General features: G+C 50.2%; 1 protein-coding gene across 17 annotated transcripts in view; it reads left to right on the plus strand.

Moving 5' to 3' along the window:
* The window catches only part of EIF4G1 (eukaryotic translation initiation factor 4 gamma 1), a 160139-nt gene that overhangs the window by 34252 nt on the left and 107207 nt on the right, over positions 1-18680 (plus strand). For all 17 annotated transcript variants that reach the window (XM_081953613.1, XM_081953600.1, XM_081953614.1 and 14 more), the window contains one exon: positions 16762-16935. In XM_081953613.1, the coding sequence (XP_081809739.1) occupies positions 16762-16935 (174 nt within the window). The remainder of the gene's footprint in view (positions 1-16761; positions 16936-18680) is intronic.

The following is an 18680-nucleotide window of genomic DNA, read 5'->3' on the forward strand; positions in this document are numbered from 1 at the left end:
AGAGGCTCAGCCGGCGCCGGAGCGTTCCGCCACTCCCCCCCGGGAGTCAAGCGGCGAACCGCAGCGTTTCTAAACGCAGCGGAGAGCTTGCGCCTGCCTGCAAGTGCCGGAGAGACATAGCGGCCCTCAGGAGCTCGCAAAGCTCGGAAGAGAGCGGAGGAAGCGAGAGAGAGAGAGCTCTCGAGCGGCAGCGGAAGCCGCGCGGCAGCCCCAAAGGCACAAGCCGCTTCCACGTGCTCCCAGGGAGAGGAACTTTTGGAATTTGGAGCCGGTGGCCATTTTGGAACCACGTGATCCAAGATGGCGGCACCTAGCAGCACAGAGGATGCCGGCAGGACTCAAGCCTCCAGCCCAGCAGCCAGCAGCCCCACCGGAGGAGCAGAGGAGCAGCTAACCAGGTCAGAGACTGCTACAGAGGCTGCTAAGGGAAGAGGAGGGGGCAAGGCAAAGGCAAAGAGAAAGCAAGGGGGCCAAAGCGGCAGGCTGCAGCTCCAAGCCCCCAAAGTCTGGCTCCAAATACGAAAGGCGGAGGCACCGAGCCTTGGAGCGCATTTGCCACAAGGCCAGCAGCAAGAGGGCTACCCCTGGCCAGGAACCTGGGGAAGGATTTCCAGGGATTCTTTCTCCTGGCAGGACTGCAGATGGGAAATTCCCACCCCCCCACAGGTGAGGATTCCCTTTGATATTTCGGGCATCTTGGGGGGCTGCACAAAGATGGCAATCACCCCCATGCCCCACAGCAGTGGGACCCTCGCCACGGCCCTTCTCGTCCACACCTGCTGGCACATGGGCGGGAATACCACCCAACTTCCAGGATATGATGATGCGGGCCTTCCAGCAGTGCATGGCAGCAACCTTTCAGCAGCCACAGATGCAGACCCAGGCAGCCCCCGTGCCTAGGGTCTCGGAAAGGCTAGAGGTTCAGGAGGAATCACCTGCCGCCTCCCAGGGGGACAGCGATTCGGATTCCGAAGAGGGCGAAATCAGAGGACGAAGGCATGCCTCCTCCAAACCTACCTTCTCTGGATTGTTCGAGCCCTCTTTGTACAAATCCCTTCTGTTCAAGGCCAAGACATCTGCCAAGCTTGGCAACAGGCCAACAGAAGCCCCGGTACAACCCCAGGGGTTTTCAGCGGAAAACATTTTTGAGGAGCAGGCCATCGAGGCAGACACGGTGCCCACACCCAAGTCTTTCCTAGACATGACCAAGCGGTCTCCCACGGCAGGCCCCATGCCCACTTCCACGGACAAGACCTTCAATGTGGATACGTACATGGCCCAGGTCCTTTTGCAACCCACCATCGACGCGGCTGTCACGGCCCTGCATACGCCTACTAACATGCCAGGGGAACCAGAGGAAGCCCTGAAGGCGGAAGACAAAAAAAAGCTGACCCCACCTTACAGAGGACGCATCAAGCAGCGGCCTGGGCAGTGAGAGCAGCCACCACCGCTGCCTCCTGCAACCGGTCGTCTCTGCTGTGGCTGCAAGACCTGCAGCAGCGAATCCCCATATCGGATGGCAGGGCCCACCAAGATTATCAACAAGCTGGTGGCCGCCACCCAATTCTCCTCAGATGTTACCTTAGCTGCAACCAGGTTTGCCTCCAGGGCGATCGCCTCATCTGCGGCATCTCGCAGGCTGCTTTGGCTGAAGCAGTGGCACGCGGAAGTACGCCACAAATGGCACCTGGCATCAGCCCCCTTCACGGGAGAATCCCTCTTTGGAGCAGCCCTCGACCCATTCCTGGTAGAGAACAAGGACAAGCGGAAGGGGCTCCCCACCGTTCACAAGAAGTCCAACTTCAGGGCGGCGCCATACCCTAGACGCCCCAATTCCCGGGGGTAGAATTTCTGGTCCTCCTTCTGGGGTCAGGATTCTATCAGGGGGTCGCAGTTTGGGTACTCGGGCCCCAGGCAGTACCAGGGAGGTTTTTCATCCAGGCAGATAGACAGCAGAGGAGCAGGCAGCAGAAGAGGCCCTTTCGAGGGGGCGGAGGAGGCGGTGGCGGGTGCTCCTTCCGCAAGAACTAGACCTAGACCTAGCTCACCTCCCATTGGGGGGCGCTTGGCGTGCTTCGCCGACCGCTGGGGCTTAACCTCCTCCGACAAATGGGTCCAGAACACCATTCGGTACGGTCTCTCACTCGAGTTCCCCTCCAACCCTCCGAGTTCCTTTCGGAGCTGCCCTGTCTCAAGCAACCCGACCCGGAGGTTGCTGATGCAGGAGGGCATCCAACCCCTGTTGGGCATCAGGGCCATCCAGCCAGTGCCTCTAGAGCAGCAAGGCCAGGGGTATTACTCTACTCTCTTTGTAATTCCTAAGGCCTCGGGCGGCTGGAGAGCGATGCTTGACTTGAAGCACCTGAACCGTTTCATCCGCTATCGGAGGTTTAAGATGCATTCACTGCATTCCATCCTGGAAGGGATTAGGCAGGGAGATTTCCTCACCTCCATAGACCTCGGAGAGGCCTACCTGCATATACCCAAAGCCCCGGAACCCCGTAAACACCTCAGTTTCTGCTACCTAGGGCACCACTTCCAGTATCGAGCCCTGCCTTTGGGGTTGTCGTCCGCCCCTCGAGTTTTCACGAAGGTAATGGCGGCATTGGCAGCTCACCTGAGGCAGGTTCCTGTTCGAATTCAATGTTATTTAGATGACCTGCTGTTGCGGTCGTCCTCCTTCAAGGGTGCGCTGCGGGATCTAGACACTACTATGGCAGTCCTGAGAGACCACGGGTTTTCGGTAAACCTGGCCAAAAGCCACCTTCATCCCTCCACTAGTCTGGTCCACCTAGGAGCCCTGATAGATACAGAGGCAGGCACGGTTTCTCTGTCATCAGAAAGACAGGCAGCTAGCCGCTCAGGTAGCCAGGGGGCGTAAGGTATCCTTAGCCACACTGTCCAAGCTGCTTGGCACCATGGTGTCTGCCATTGGCATTGTCCCTTGGGCTCGGTTCCACACCAGAGACCTCCAATAGTTCCTTTTGCCTTTCCAGCGAAGGGCATGAGCTACTCTCAGACCAAGGTTCTTCTGCCCACAGAAGTATCCCGCTCACTGACTTTGTGGACGTCCCCGGCAATCTCCAAGGGCGAGATCTTCAGAACGCCAGACAGGGTGGCGGTAACAACGAACGCAAGCCTGTTCGGATGGGGCGCCCATCTGCGGGCTCAGATGGCGCAAGGACAATGGAACCAGGCGGAACTGACTCACAACATAAACTGGTTGGAGCTCAGGGCGGTCCGCCGGGCCCTCCTTCAATTTTGTCACCTTGTCAGGGGCAGCCATATCTTAGTCCTCACAGACAACATCACCACCAAGGCTCATATAAAGAGACCGGGAGGGGGGGGGGGACCAGATCGAAGGCCCTCATGAAGGAGGCCAAACGACTGGGACAGTGGGCTGAAAGGAACCTTCTGTCATTGACTGCGGAACATCTAGCGTGGGTGGACAACATCAGAGCCGACTGGCTCAGCCGGACCGGGGTGGACAATTCAGAGTGAAGGCTGCAGCTGGCGATATTCGAGGAAGTAGCAAGGCACTTCGGACGCCCGGAGGTCGACATATTCACCACCCCTCTCAACGCCCAGCTCCCGAGGTTTTATTCCAGATATCAGACACGGGGGGCAGAGGGGATGAACGCTCTCCGATGCCCATGGCCCCGGGGGCTCCTCTATGCCTATCCACCCTTACCCCTGATCCCCAGGGTCATACAAAAAATCTTGTGGGAGGGGTCGGAGGTGGTGATTGCCCAACACTGGCCTCGGAGGCCTTGATTTGCCGATCTCCAATCTCTCTCGGTGGACAGGGCCTGGAGGATCCCCCAGGAGAGGATCTCCCTCAGCCAGGGATCGCTGGAGCACCCGGACCCTCAGTGGCTTCAGTTGACCGCTTGGCGCTTGAGCGGAGCATCCTGAGGGAAGGCCACTTCTCCCCCAGGGTGATACAGACTATTCAGGCGGCTCGCAGACCTTCCACGGAGCGCATTTACGGCGCTACTTGGCATGCCTTTTCAACATGGTGCAGCTCCAGGGGCCACGATCCAGTTCGAGCCACAATCCCGCAGGTTCTGGACTTCCTTCAGGCGGGCCTGGACAGAGGTTAGCTCCCAAAGCGATTAAGAGACAGATCACGGCCATTTCATCGATACTTCTGTGCGGTAGGTCTCAGACCTTGACTCACCACCCCATGGTCAGGCGATTCCTCAAGGGGGGAATCCAATCGTAAGCCACCTACGGTACACAGTCCCCTCCTGGGACTTTCATAAGGTGTTGGACGCTCTGACAGGCCCTCCTTTCAAACCCTTGCGAACTGTGTGTCTTAAGTTTTTGACTCTTAAAGTGGCCTTTCTGGTGGCCATCACCGCAGCCAGGCGGATATCTGAACTACAGGCTCTGTTGTCCAGGGAGGATCTCTACGTGTTCTACCAGGACAGAGTGGTACTAAGGTTGGACCCCTCCTTCATCCCTAAGGTGTGCTCCTGCTTCCATCGCTCGCAGGAATTGATATTGCCCAATTTCTGCCCGGACCCCTCTCACCCATTGGAGAGGAAGTGGCACACCCTAGACGTAAGGAGGGTTCTGAGGATTTACCTCAGAAGAACCCGGCCGAACAGGAAGTCTGAAGCCCTGTTTGTCTCTTTCCAGCCGGGATCCCTGGGGAACAAGGTGACACCCACCACCATAGGCAGGTGGTTACGAGCCTGTATTGTTACCGCCTACCAAGCACGGGGTCTGCAAACACCGAGCTCCATTACAGCACATTCCACACGAAGTGCGGCCACCTCAACGGCCTGGGCCACCCAGGCTTCATTGACTGAGATCTGTAGAGCAGCTACGTGGTCTTCCCCCTCACCATTCGTGAGGAACTACAAACTGGACTCCTTTGCCTCTGCAGAGGCTTCATTCGGGCGTAGGGTGTTGCAGGCTGGGCACAGGGCGGAGGTGACGCCTCACCAGGCATAAGGTTTGCGCGAGCTCTTAACATGGGTAACCCTCCCTAGGGATGTGGAAGCTTTGGTACGTCCCATCCTGGATACCGCTCCCCTCACTATGGAGAAAGGGTGTTGGTACTTACCTGATGCGCCTCTTCTCATAGTGGGGGAGGAGTATCCAGCCCCTCCCTGATAGGGTTATGTTACATGAGTGTTATGTTTGATGGTTGAGCTGTTCTGTTGAAGAAATAAATAAAGGTTGAAAAAGTCTGGAGTGGATGACACAGCGAGTCGGATAAGGTTCTTCTCCGATAACTGGGTGGAACCTGGTGACTAGGGCGTGGCCCAAAGAGCTTATCTGACACAGCCCAATCAATGAGAGGACAAGGTCAACCCATCCTGTCCCATCCTGGATACCTCTTCCCCCACTATGAGAAGAGGCGTATCAGGTAAGTACCAACGCCCTTTCTCCCTCACCCCTCTCATTCCCTTTCGGTGTGTTGCACGTCTTCCAGAGCTCCAGTCTCTTTTGTGCAGACTCCCAGAAGGACTCTGTCCTCCATTGTCCCCAAATTTCACCCCTACATCCCCCCTTGGCTATGTGGGGGGTGGCGGGTGGATGGGCTCTGTCCCTCCAATCATATCCGGTTGTCGGAGAACTTGCTTGATTGGGAGCGAAGGTCGAGGGAACGACAGGAGGTTTCACCCTGTCCCCTTAGTTTGAGACGTGGGAACTGAGCTGGTGTTAACCCAGGCAAGATCTCGGCAGCGGGCTTTGAGAGACAGTTCCCGTGTGATGCGGTAACATGCTCTCCTCAATCTGGCCGGCAGCTGTTTGTTCGTTTTTTTTTTAAAAAAAAACCTCAATTTATTTAAAAACTTACTTTTTTTAAAAAAATGGCCAGCTATGAATCTCAGTGGAGTTTGCTCTCCATCCTGCTTGGTTTATCTAAGCGCTCAACCCACCCGTCATTGTATCTTAAACTTCTCCGACGTGGTGAATTGATAGGATTGTATCCTCACGGCCCGAATTGAGTGGCCTGTTTTGTCTGAGCCAAACTGCCACTTTTGGAGAGCTGGCTTTCCTTTCTGGCTGCAGTTTGACGTTCGGGAAGAACTAGACGCCGCCATGATCCTCCGCGGGAAAGCTTCTGAGTCAGATCAAAGCTTCCGCTGGTCTTGTCCTCCTGGTCCATCCAGTCTCCGCGGAGAGATTGGGAGACGAAAGAGGAAGTCCGGTTCATAGATGATTACTACAGCCATCTCAGCGAGGGATCTTAGCAAGCCACCGTCTCTTAAGCATCTGTCACTCTTGGTGGACAATCCCGGCCTAAATCTTAATGTTAACCGCTAGCAGGCTTTGGAAATCGGGTGCTTTGCGCCTCTGCTTTCAGAGTCTCTTTCTTCCCCCAGTCGAGCATCTCTCTATGCCAGGGGTGTCCAAACTTGGGAACTTTTAAGACTTGTGGACTTCAACTCCCACAACTCCTTGTGGACTTCAACTCCCAGAATTCCCCAGCCAGCATGGCTGGCTGGGGAATTCTGGGAGTTGAAGTCCTCAAGTCTTAAAGTTCCCAAATTTGGACACCCTTGCTCTACGCTCATTGGATGATAGATCAGTCTAACTCAGGATTCCGGCAGTGGAAGTCTTCACACATCATCAGAGGGACGGGAACGAATGGCAGGCCGTCCTCAACTTACAACAGTTCGTTGAGTGACCGCTCGAAGTTATAACCGGATTGGAAACAAAGACCATATTTTTTGGACTATAAGACGCACTTTTTTGTCTCCCAAAAGGGGGCGAAAAGGGCTGTGCGTCTTATAGACCAAATATTGCTGAAGCTCTGCCCACTCATCGGCCATATTTTGGCCTCTGCACGTCTCCCTTTCCAGCCCTTTTTGGCCCCTTTTTTGGGACTGGTTGGAGGCTTTTTTTGGCCCATTTTTGAAGCTTTTGGGGCCCATTTTCAAGGCTTTTCTTGGGCCATTTTCAAGGCTTTTCTTGGGCCCATTTTCAAGGCTTTTTTTCAGGCCGTTTTTGAGGCTTTGGGGGCCATTTTTGAGGTTTTTTGCCCCCCCCGGGCCAAAAAAGCTTCAAAAACGGGCCAAAAAAGCCGGAAAAAGCCCCCAAAACAGGTCAACGCCCCCCCAAAAGGAACAAAAAAACCCAAAATGGGTAGAAAAAAGGCTGGAAAAGGGCCAAAAAAGCCCCCCCCCAAAAGGGCCAAAAATGAGGCGCGCAGAGGCCCCAAACCCTTTTTATTGTTTTCCTCTTCTAAATTTAGGTGCGTTTTATAGTCAGAAAAATGTGGTAGTTGTTTTTCACACGATGGTTGCAGCCTCCTCCTGGTCGCATGATTGACATTTGGATGCTTGAACAGAGGTTTGTATTTATGACAGTCGCAGCGTTGTCCCGGGGTCTCTCGATCCCCTTTTGCGACCTTCTGACAAGCCACCTCAATGTGGAGGTCACTGAACAACCTGGGTTGCTAACTTAATAATGGCAGCGACTCACTTAAGTTACGTGACAAGTAAAGTCGTAAAATGGGGGCAAAACTTACTTGGGAAATTTCTCGCTTACCGACAGAAACGTTGGGCTCCGTTGTGGTCGTAGGTCGAGGACTACCTGTAATTCATCTCATTTCTGTCCCTCCTTTCAGTTTTTTTGGGGGGAAACGATCAGTTATCAACTTCTAATAGTCATCACCCTCCTTAACGGCTCATTGGCGCTGTTCACAATTCCCCATGGGGGTTGGCCGTTAGACGTGGCCTCTCCATGCTCAGAATCCACAGCAAATCTGCAAGGGCACCTGGGGAGGGTCAGAAAGCAGGATGACATCCACCGCAACTGTGTGTCACTGCCCCATTGAGAAATTGAAGTTCGGGGCAGAATTGCGATACAGAATGTTGCAGATGAAACTCATGGCGAGGGGCTTAAAAGAGCACAGACCTTATGAGAGCTACAAGGGTTGATTGAGCACTGATGACTGGATTGTCATAGACCAACCTCTACTGCAGTCTTGACCTTCCAATTATCTCCTTGCTTCTTGGGATCGGCTTAGAACAGGACTTTGCAACCTTGGTGACTTTAATACAGGTGGACTTCAACTTCTGGCTGGGGGAATTCTGGGAGTTGAAGTCCACCTGTCTTAAAGTCACAAGGGTTGCAAACCCTGGATTAGAGCTTTCCCTTAGCTAATTCCCGAGGCTCTGTTTCGTTCTGTAGACATTCTCCCATAGCGTTGTGTCCTTACCCTGACACTTTGCTCAATGGGTGGCAGTTCCATAGATGCTCTTTTAGTCTCCTAAGGCTGATTCTTCTTCCTCATACACCTGGCGCAGAGCTGCCAGGAGAAGGGAACAGCTAAAGAACAGGGGTCGACTTGGGAGTAAGGCCACAGGTGGACGATGAATGGCCCCTCCCAGAGGGAATAAAAGAGGAGCGAAAGAGGAGTGGAGTTTGCAGGAGACAATCAGTTCGCTTAATTGGTTCGTGATTCTCCGAGACTCCTTGCCAGGTTTTGCAGAGATCGGCCTGGCAGCTCTCCAAGCCAGATAAGGTCTGTGACTATAAATCCTCCCTTGAAAGACTTTGCTGGATGTGAATGAGCAGAATTCTCAGTGTATTAGTAAAAGGGTTTTTTGTCGGGACAAGGAGTTGGCTTCAGGCTCTGGTGAAGCCTAGGCCAGAACACATACACAGATATTTCCCCTTTGCAGCTTAATGTTTTTGGAGACTTAGGTGATGATATTCTAAGTCCAAACCCCGTTGCGCTGACTGGCACCGGTCCACACGGCATGCCAGAAACCAGGCCGCTCAGACAAGTGAAGCCCCATCCGCAGGATGCAAGCAGCATGCAAAGCCACCCCCCCCCCCCCCGGTCCACAGAAAAACCCCTTTCCACGGAACTGGCCCCTGATGTCCAAAAAGTTGGGGGGGGCACTGTTCTAAGGGGTAATTGTTCTTTCCTCTCCTGGGTATTATACTCAAAAGGTTTATATCCTGGGGGACCCCTCCTTCTAGACATTTTAATTTTTTCCCTTAAGTTTCTTCCCTCCCCAAGTTTGTTAAGGCCTTGCAAGAGGAACAGATAGTCCTTGACTGAACGACCACAAGAGAGCCCAAAATTTATGTCGCTCAGCAGAGCAATCGATAACAAGAGTTTTGCTCCCGTGTTACGAGCTTTCTTGCCACCGTTGTTAAGTGGATCACGGCAAGGGTTAAGTTAGTAGCACAAGTTGTTCAGGGAATCTGGCTTTGCCACTGACTTATGCTTGTCAGAAAGTCGCAGAAGTGGATCACGTGACCCCGGCATGCTGCAACCGCCATAAATATGAGTCAGTCGGCCAAGTGTTTGAATTTTAGATCACACGACCATGGAGAGGCTGAAACGGTCGTGAGAAAAACGGTCCTAGGTAACTTTTTTAAAATTGCTGTCTTAACTTTGATTGTTCACTAAACGAACTGTTGTAAGTAGAGGACAACCTGCATTTTATTTTTATATATATATGTCACCGTGAAAGACCGAAATTGGTGAATGTCGACATTCACCGGTCAATGTCGACATTCACCGGTGAATGTTGGTGAATGTCGACATTCACTGGTGAATGTCGACACATACCAATTTCGGTCTTTCACGGTGACATATATATAACGAGTCAGCGTAACGCTTTACTTTTGCTTTTCAATTCGCGGTCCTGGAAACTACTCGTTCTAACCCCGCAGGATCGCAGTTTTTTTTTTAAAAAAGTCCGCGAATAGAAGACGCTTAAAAGGAAGCGAGGAGCCGAGGTATTAGGGTAAGGGTATTAGGGTAAGGGTGTCGAGAGGATAAGGGTATTTAGCAAATATTTCGCACATACACCAAGCGACTATGTGAATGTCGACATTCACCGGTGAATGTCGACATTCACCAGATTTCGGACTTTCACAGTAACATATATGTATATGTATATGTATATGTATATGTATATAAACATTTTATTTTTACATTCATATATTGCCCAGCTCTATTTGCAACCTGAAAATTTGCCGTTACATAATAGTTGAAACTGCAAGCAAACTTTTTAAGTTTTCATACCGTTATCAGCAATCTCTGATAAACTATAGCCTTAGCCAAAATAAATAAGTCGCCTCACTTCCTTAAGCCGTGGGTATTTTCCCCGGGGTAAAGGCCACTTTTCAATGTTTTGCATATAACAGTCTTGAGACCATTAAAACACGCCTCAAACTGTATAAAGATATTCACAGGGAAGCCATTTTTAAAAAAAACTTAGTACAACAGTTTCGAAATTGAATATTTCACTGATTTGGCTACTTCTTAATGAGTACAACAAAAACCATCATTTAAGGTCATCTTGGATGGACAGCTTGCATAGACGAGTAAAAGGTTTAATGGGACATTCTCGGAAGGGGACGCAGGTAGCAGCCTTAAGATCTGTGTTAAAACTCTTGATCCGTAAAAGAGTTTGAAGCTTCATCTTATTTATTTCTTTAGAAGCACCAGAGCTCTCGTGACACGATCGAATTAAGCAAGCCCTTCATTTCTGAGGCTAGAGGTGGCGTGCTGGGGTTTTTTTGGCACGCTTTCTAAAAGTTTTTATCTCAACCCTGTCCTGCGGAGACTTCAGATGGGTTGTTGCGCATCATCTGGGTCTTTTGACGAAGTTTCTTGTGAGCTGTGAGTTCTGCAGTGCAACGGTAGCAACCGATAACCAGGGCTGGGTTGCTGCTGGCATTATTGCCGGTTCGGTGTGTCTAAATAGGTCGGCGCATGCGCAAAACGTTAAACAATGGAAAAAAAATGTCGTGCCGATCAGGGAACAGGTTTGGAGGTGTGGCAGGCCTGGGTCGCTGCCGGTTCCGGCGACCCAGGCCAGCAAACCACTACCGGTTGGGCTGAACCAGTCCGAACTGGTAGGAACCCACCTCTGCAAATAACGCTGCGGGCTTTGGAGACGGCCCCTTTAAGTGGCTTTGCTGAAAGCTTCCGTATGGATGACCTCAAGCAAAGGCAGCCCAATGACACCGTACAACTATTGGGCCATTCCCTCCACACTATATCTCTGTGTGGAAGCCTGGGGACAAACCATGGAAGAAATAGTGGGGAAAAGAATGCCTGTACGGGGAGTCCTTGACCACAATGGAGCCCAACACTTTTGTTGCTAAGTAAAACCTCTTAATTTTGCCCCATTTTACGACCAGCCTTGCCACAGTTGTTAAGTGAATCACTCCAGTTGTTAAATAAGCCACACGGTTGTTAAGCGAATCTGGCTTCCCCGTTGATTTCGCTTGTCAGAAGGTCGCAAAAGGTGATCACGTGACCTTGGGAGACCGAAACCGTCAGAAACAGAAATCAGTTGCCAAGCCTCTGAATTTTGATCACGTGACCATGGGGGATACTGCAACGGTTATAACTCTGAAAAATGGTCATAAGCAGGGGTGAAATTTGGCCGGATCAGACTGGCTGTGGCAAACCGCTAGGTACGATTTGAATCGGTTCCCTGAACCGGTAGAAATCACCCCTGGTTGGCCCCGCCCACGTTCTCCCGCTCGGTCGCCCAGTCGCCGCTCACCTCTTCCGCCTGCTTGACCCACTCACCCAATCCGAATGTTTCTCCCTACATTCACAGCGGAGCTGCTCCAGCCTGTCCCTTTAAGATAGTCCCCGGGAGGGAGGGGGGCCCCGGGGGAGGACCATAAAGGGAGCAGCAGTTTTGCTGTGAATAGCGGGAGAAACGTTCGGCTTCTCTCGTTCTCATACACACATTTTTTCCTGTCGGGTTCTGTGTGCGTGGTTTGGTGGGGGGGGGGTGTCCTGTGACTCAGTGGGCAAGGCCGTGAGTGTCACCAAGTTGGCCACACCCACTCAGTCACAGGACGACCCCCACCCCCCGCCACACTCAGAGAACCAGTAGAGAGAGAAATTGAATGTCACCCCTGTTGTAAGTCGAGGGCTACCTGTATTCTAGAATTCTTGGCTAGGTAGACATTAATTCCAACATATCAGGATCAGGCCCTAGGTTGGCTAAAGTCCGAATGGAAACAGAACAGGAAGTCACCACTGGGAAAAGAGAGGAGAGAAAGAAAGAACGGGTGGGTGGGCGGGCAGAAGAGTGAGTTGGAAGTGAGTTGAAATGTGGAAATGGAGAGCTTTGAAGAAAAGAATAGTCCTAGGGTAGGGATGGGGAACCTTTTCGGCACCCAAACTGGAATGCGCATGCATGTGTATGCATGTGCGCGTATCGGAGTGCCGGAAACCCAAAGACCAGCTGACTGGTGCATGCATACCTGCTTTTGGAGCATTTTCAGGCTGTTTTTTTGGACCATTTTCAGGCCGCTTGTCAGACTGTTTCATGCCATTTTTGGAGCCTTTTGTGGGTCAAAAATGGACCAAAAATGACCCGAAAAACAGCCTGAAACGGCCTGGAAAGCGGCATGAAAAACAGCCTGTTTTTGACTGTTTTTCGGGCCATTTGCAGCACTCTGGCGACCACGTGGACCAGTGTTGGCACATGTACCATAGGTTCGCCATCACAGTCTTAGGGAAAGAGGAGAAGCAGAGGCTGCATTAACAGAGGGATAGACTCAAGATCATCTGAAATGTTGGTAGCTATTTATAATCCTTTAAATAAGGCCAAACCTGGAATAGTGCACCCGGCTTTGGTTGCTACCATATGAAAAAGATGTTGAGATTCTAGAAGAAGTGCAGAGAAGGGCAACAAAGAGGATTAGGGGACTGGAGACTAAAACATATGAAGGACGGTTGCAGGAACTGGGTATGTTTAGCTTAAGAGAAAGAAGGACTCTAGGGGAGACATGATAGCATTGTTCCAATATCTCAGGGGTTGCCACAAAGAAGAGGGAGTCAAACTATTCTCCAAGGCACCTGAGAGTAGAACAAGAAGCAATGGGTGGAAACTAATCAAGGAGAGAAGCAACCTAGAACTGAGGAGAAATTTTCTGACAGAACAATTAATCAGTGGAACAGAAGTTGCCTCCAGAAGTTGTGGGTGCTCCCATCACTGGAGGCTTTTGACTAGACAACCACTTGGTATAGGATCCCCGCTTGAAGAGGATCTCCTGCTTAGGGGGGTTGGACTAGAAGACCTCCAGGGTCCCTTCCAACTCTGTTATTAGATGCATGCAGCCCACCAGCCCTACTCTCCATTCAGGCCTCTGTTTGTGGGGGGGGATTCAAAATTTCGGGTATTTCTAGAACTACTTTCAAACTGGATTGATACCAGAACAAGCCGATGCCATCTCTGCTGCCTGCATTCCCTGCTCCCCCCACCCCTCCTATTCCCTTTTTTTGGGGTGCAAGCCGTGTGTCCTATTGACCTGCTCTTCTCCCCACCCTCCACCCCCTTCCCAACCCCATTCCAGCTTCTGTTCCCCATGGCTGCAGTTGCTTTCTTGCTGAGTGTTGGGGGTCTTCCCAGGTGCCTGGTAACATGTATGGCTGTAGGTAACTTCTCTCTCTTCTTTCTCTCTTCTCCCTTTTCTCCTTGTGTGTGTGTGTGTGTGTGTGTGTGTGGTGTGTGTCTCTGTGTGTTGTGTGTCTGTGTTGTGTGTGTGTGTTTGCTAACAGGGCGGATTCAGGTCTCTCCAGGTAAATTCCCTTTTCTATAATCCTACTCTGGTTGGGAGTGGGAGGAGTCGTCACCCCCCCCCCCCCTCCAGTGTGAGTGGAAGTACCTTCACACCCCTTTGTGCTGTAATTGCAGTTTGCGGTTCTGTTAAAAAAACAGCTGTTATTTAGACCATAGGGATCATGAGATCTTAGAACAGAGGTCCCCAAAACGTGGCAATTTTAAGACTTGTGGACTTCAACTCCCTGAATTCTGGGAGTTGAAGTCCACAAGTCTTAAAGTTGCCAAGATTGGCTGAGGAATTCTGGGAGTTGAAGTCCACAAGTCTTAAAGTTGCCAAGATTGGCTGAGGAATTCTGGGAGTTGAAGTCCACAAGTCTTAAAGTTGCCAAGATTGGCTGAGGAATTCTGGGAGTTGAAGTCCACAAGTCTTAAAGTTGCCAAGATTGGCTGAGGAATTCTGGGAGTTGAAGTCCACAAGTCTTAAATTTGCCAAGATTGGCTGCGGAATTCTGGGAGTTGAAGTCCACAAGTCTTAAAGTTGCCAAGATTGGCTGAGGAATTCTGGGAGTTGAAGTCCACAAGTCTTAAAGTTGCCAAGTTTGGGGACCTCTGTCTTAAAAGATGATGGTGTGTGTGTGTTTTTTTTTAACCCAATCCCATGTTGCATAAACGTCTGGAGAAGTGGGATGGGTTACTGAATTCCTGTGATTCATAATGGCCTTCCTTTGCTTTCCACATACGTCTGACTTCTCCCTATGCATCCTTTTCCTCTATTTCGTTTCGTCTTTTCACTCTTCTACTCCCCCCCTTCTCCTCCCACTCTTAAGTGTTGCGTTACAGCGGTTTTCCCCCAACTCCTCAAACCCTACTCACAGATTAACCCATGCTAACCAGGAATTCTCGAAACGTAATTTATTTTATCACATTTTGGGACTGGCCCGTGTCTCATCCTCACCAGAGGAACTCTGGGCGGTGTGCAATTAAAATGCTAAAGTGAAAAAAATAAACAGAGCAGTTAAAATTTAAACAGAGACAAGGGTGATGAAAAGCAATGTTAAAAATTAATTCAAATGGGAAAGGATGGCTTTCAGGACACCAGGTTAAAGAAAATGACTGTTATGTCCCAGGGCATTTAATGTCAATGTGCCCTACAAGTGTTATACATTGATTCCATGTTAGTTTCCTAGACTAGCTGACTGAAATGTGGCAAACGTTTCTAGGGTTTTTAATATCCTATCCTGTTTCCCCGAAAATAAGACCACCTTGGATAATAAGCCCTATCGGGCTTTTAAGCTCAAATGCTAAAATAAGCCCCCGAAAATATTGCAACACAACAGCAGCCATGAGGCTACCACGCTTGCCGCCTCCTGCACCTCAAAAATAATAAGACCTCCCCAAAAATGAGGCCCAAGTGCTTATTTCGGGGACGACGACAAAAGAAAATAAGACCCTGTCTTATTTTCGGGGAAACACAGTATCATTATCAACTTCCATTAAATATAACTTGTACTTTTCTGGTCCTTTGTTTGGCTGATAGGGGGAAAGGGTCAAATAATTCTATCTTTATAGGATAGGAACATTGGCATGACAGATAGTCCTTGAGTTACGACCGCCACTGAGCCCAACATTCCCGTTGCTAAGCAAGACAGCTGTTGAGTGAACTTTGCCCTATTTTGCCACCTTTCCTGCCCTGGTAGTTAAAGCGAGTCACTGCCGTCGTTAAGTCAGTAGCCCTGCTGTTCAGCAAATTGCTCGTCAGAAGGTCGCATAAGAGGATCACATGACGGACACGCCATCACCCCGGGACGCTGCAAACCGTCATAAATACGAGTCGGTTGCTAAGCCTCCGAATTTTGATCATGTGACCATGGGGATGCCGCAACGGTTGTAAGTGTGAGAAAGTCATTTTTGTTTCAGTGCCGCTGTAACTTTGAACGGTTGTAAGTTCAACCATGCAACGGTTAAGTAACCGAGTGGGTATAAGTGGAGGAGTACCACCTGTATGCATTTTCACCATGTGTCCATGGTAATCAGGTTTATTTCCCATCAGAAGTGTCCAACCTTGGCAACTTTAAGACTTGTGGACTTCAACTCCCAAAGCTCCTCAGCCAGGATAATTCTGGGAGTTGACGTCTACAAGTTGCCAAGGTCGGACACGCCTGCTTTACACAACTCGGTCCATATGGGGAAGGGAACTTATGCACCTATATAAATGCAGCCCAGTATAGAGAATCCACAGAGAGAAGCCACTAAGCTTAAACTAAGCTAATTTTTCCTCTCTCCCTTGTCTTTCCTTGCCTCTTATTCACGACTACCGTGTTTCCTCAAAAATAAGACCGGGTCTTTTATTATTATTATTATTTGCTTCAAAAGATGCATTTAAGGCTTATTTTCTGGTTAGGTCTTATTTTGGGTGAAATATGGTACTAATTGCATCCATCTGGCTGATTATCTTAAACTGGGGCTTATTTTGGGGGTAGAGCTTATATTAAGAGCATCCTGAAAAATCATGCCAGGGTTTATTTTTTGGGGAAACCGTGTATGTCAACAGAGAGTTTGTTATCGGGGTCCGTTGTCTTTCTCTCGGAAGACTTGGGCGAAGCGTAACCCTGATGGCTTTTCATCCAAGCCTTTCGTTGGCATCCTTCTCGGCTCTAAGTCAGCTTTCGCTCATTCAGGAGCGAATTGGTACATCCTGAAAATTCAGACAATCTCCCAGCAGCGGCTGTCCTTGTACAGGTAGTCCTCGACTTACAACCGCTCGTTTAATGACCGTTTTGAAGTTACCCACAGTACTTGGGGAGGAACGAAAGCGACGTGCGGTCGTTTTTCCACACTTAACGACCGTTGCAGCAAGCCTCCCCACGGTCAGCGTGATTTACATCCCGGTGCTTGACGACTGACTCGCGCTGATGACGGTTGCGGCGTCCCCTTTTGCGACCTTCGGACGAGCAAAGTCAACGATCCGCTGAACCTTAGCGGTGCTTCGCTTGGCCGAGAAGAATCGTGAAAAATGGGGCAAAACAACGAATGTCTCGCATAACCACATAAAAGGTTGGGGCTCGATGGTGTTCGTAAGTTGAGGGCTACCTGTATTTCGACCCGGGGCAGATTCCTGCCACACGCAGTCTCAAGAGGCCTACGGTGGGGCTAGCTAGAGTAGGGGAAGCAGCTGGGATACCTTAGGCCTGGCCTTACTAACTAAGCACGTCCCTCTCTCCTTTCTCTCTTGAAGCATTTCTACCAGAGCAGGGCCCAGCCACCGACCAGTGCTTCCCGGGTGCAGAGTAACACGTCGGCTCGGCCTGGCCCACCCACTCATGTTTATCCAGCTGCTTCCCAGGTCATGATGATCCCTTCACAGATCTCCTATCCTGCTTCGCAAGGTGCCTACTACATCCCTGGACAGGTGAGGGCTAGACCGGGCCTGCGGCCTTTTTCATTGTGGAGCGGCGGAGAGCTTGTGGGTGTTTTCCCAAGCGATCTGTGTCTCCTGGAACTGGTGTGTAGCTCGCCTTCCCTCTGGGGTTGGTGTAAGAAGGAGGAGGGGTAAGTTTCTGGTCTGCCCTCCTGCCCGTCAACAGATAGCATCCCAGTCATGGCTCCAGCTGCCTGTAACCCTACAGTCTTTGTTGTCTTTTGTCCGGGGAGATAGCTTTTATTTGGTAAAACAAACACACACCGGTAAAATTTTCAACATTGTCGATGTATGCAAATGCCTTTCGCCAATGGGGAAGGCGAAAAATGCAATCCTAAGTTGCATTAACAGAGGGATACAATCAATATCAAGGGAGGTACTAACACCACTCTATAATGCCCTAGTAAGGCCACACCTAGAGTACTACATCTAGTTTTGGTCACCACACTATAAAAAAAGATGTTGAGACTCTAGAAAAACATATGAAGAACGGCAACCAGGAGGCTAAAACATATGAAGAACGGTTGCAGGAACTGGGCATGACTAGTCTAGAGAAGAGAAGGACCAGAGGAGACGTGATAGCAATGTTCCAATATTTGAAGGGCTGCCACAGAGAGGAGGGGGTCAAGCTATTTTCCAAAGCACCCAAAGGCCAGACAAGGAACAATGGATGGAAACTGACCAAGGAGAGAAATAAAGAGGAACTTTCTGACAAGTGAGAACAATCAACCCCTGGAACAGAAGTTGCCTTCGGAAGTTGTGGGAGCTTCATTACTTGAGACTTTCAAGAAGAGACTGGACTGCCATTTGTCAGAAATGGTGTGGGGCCTCCTGCTTGAGCGAGGGGTTGGACTAGATGACCTATAAGGTCCCTTCCAACTCTGTTAATCTGTTATCTGTTAAGGTAGGAATGTGTTGCTGGCCTCAGAGACCACAGAAAATCATTTGGGGCGAGGAAATAAACAGCAGAGATTGGGGTTACCTGACGGGACTTGACCCCCTACTTAATGGAGCTGCTTGTACAACCCAGCTTCTGAGCCGATTATTTTATGTTACGGGATTTCACAGCTCTAACCCCAAGTTGGTACCAAAGGACGACTCCTCCCACCTTCCTTTTCTTATCTGTCCCAAGCCATTTGGAAGAAAAATTACCTATTTTGGCACTATTTTAAAGGAAATGAGCTTGGCTTGATTTCCGTAGCTTGTCCAGGACTGAGGAATGACCTGTTAAGGACGCCTTAAGTGAACTCCTGCAAACCTACTGTCTAATCTCAATAGTTCACATGTGAACATGTTTCTGATTGCTCTTGAAGGTCAAGAAGTTACATGGGTGGTGTCTCTTTAAGATTCTGTCCCAGGCTATTCAACTGCAGCCAGTTCTTGTGTGTTCTGACCTAGGCTTCCCCCAAAAGCACCAGGCAGAGTCCTGGTCCCGACCAAACCCCTTTTATTAAACGAATGTGAATTCCTCTCATTCCCATCCAGCAAAGGCCCGGCAAACAGTCTTTCAAAGGAATATTTATGGCCACAGACCTTATCTATCTTGGAAAGCTGCCATGTAAATATTTCCCAAATGAGGTGCTGTGCAAGGAAAGACTGGGCACAGAGTCTCTGAGATTCAAGGACAGATCTTCACACTCCTGAAATGAATCTAATGACTGACCGAACGAATTGTTTCCTGCAAAAGCCCACTCCCCTTTCACTCCTCTTCTATTGCCTATGGGAGCGGCCATTCA

This window comes from Natrix helvetica, assembly GCF_964273705.1.
Source record: "Natrix helvetica genome assembly, chromosome: 5".
NCBI lineage: Eukaryota > Metazoa > Chordata > Lepidosauria > Squamata > Natricidae > Natrix > Natrix helvetica.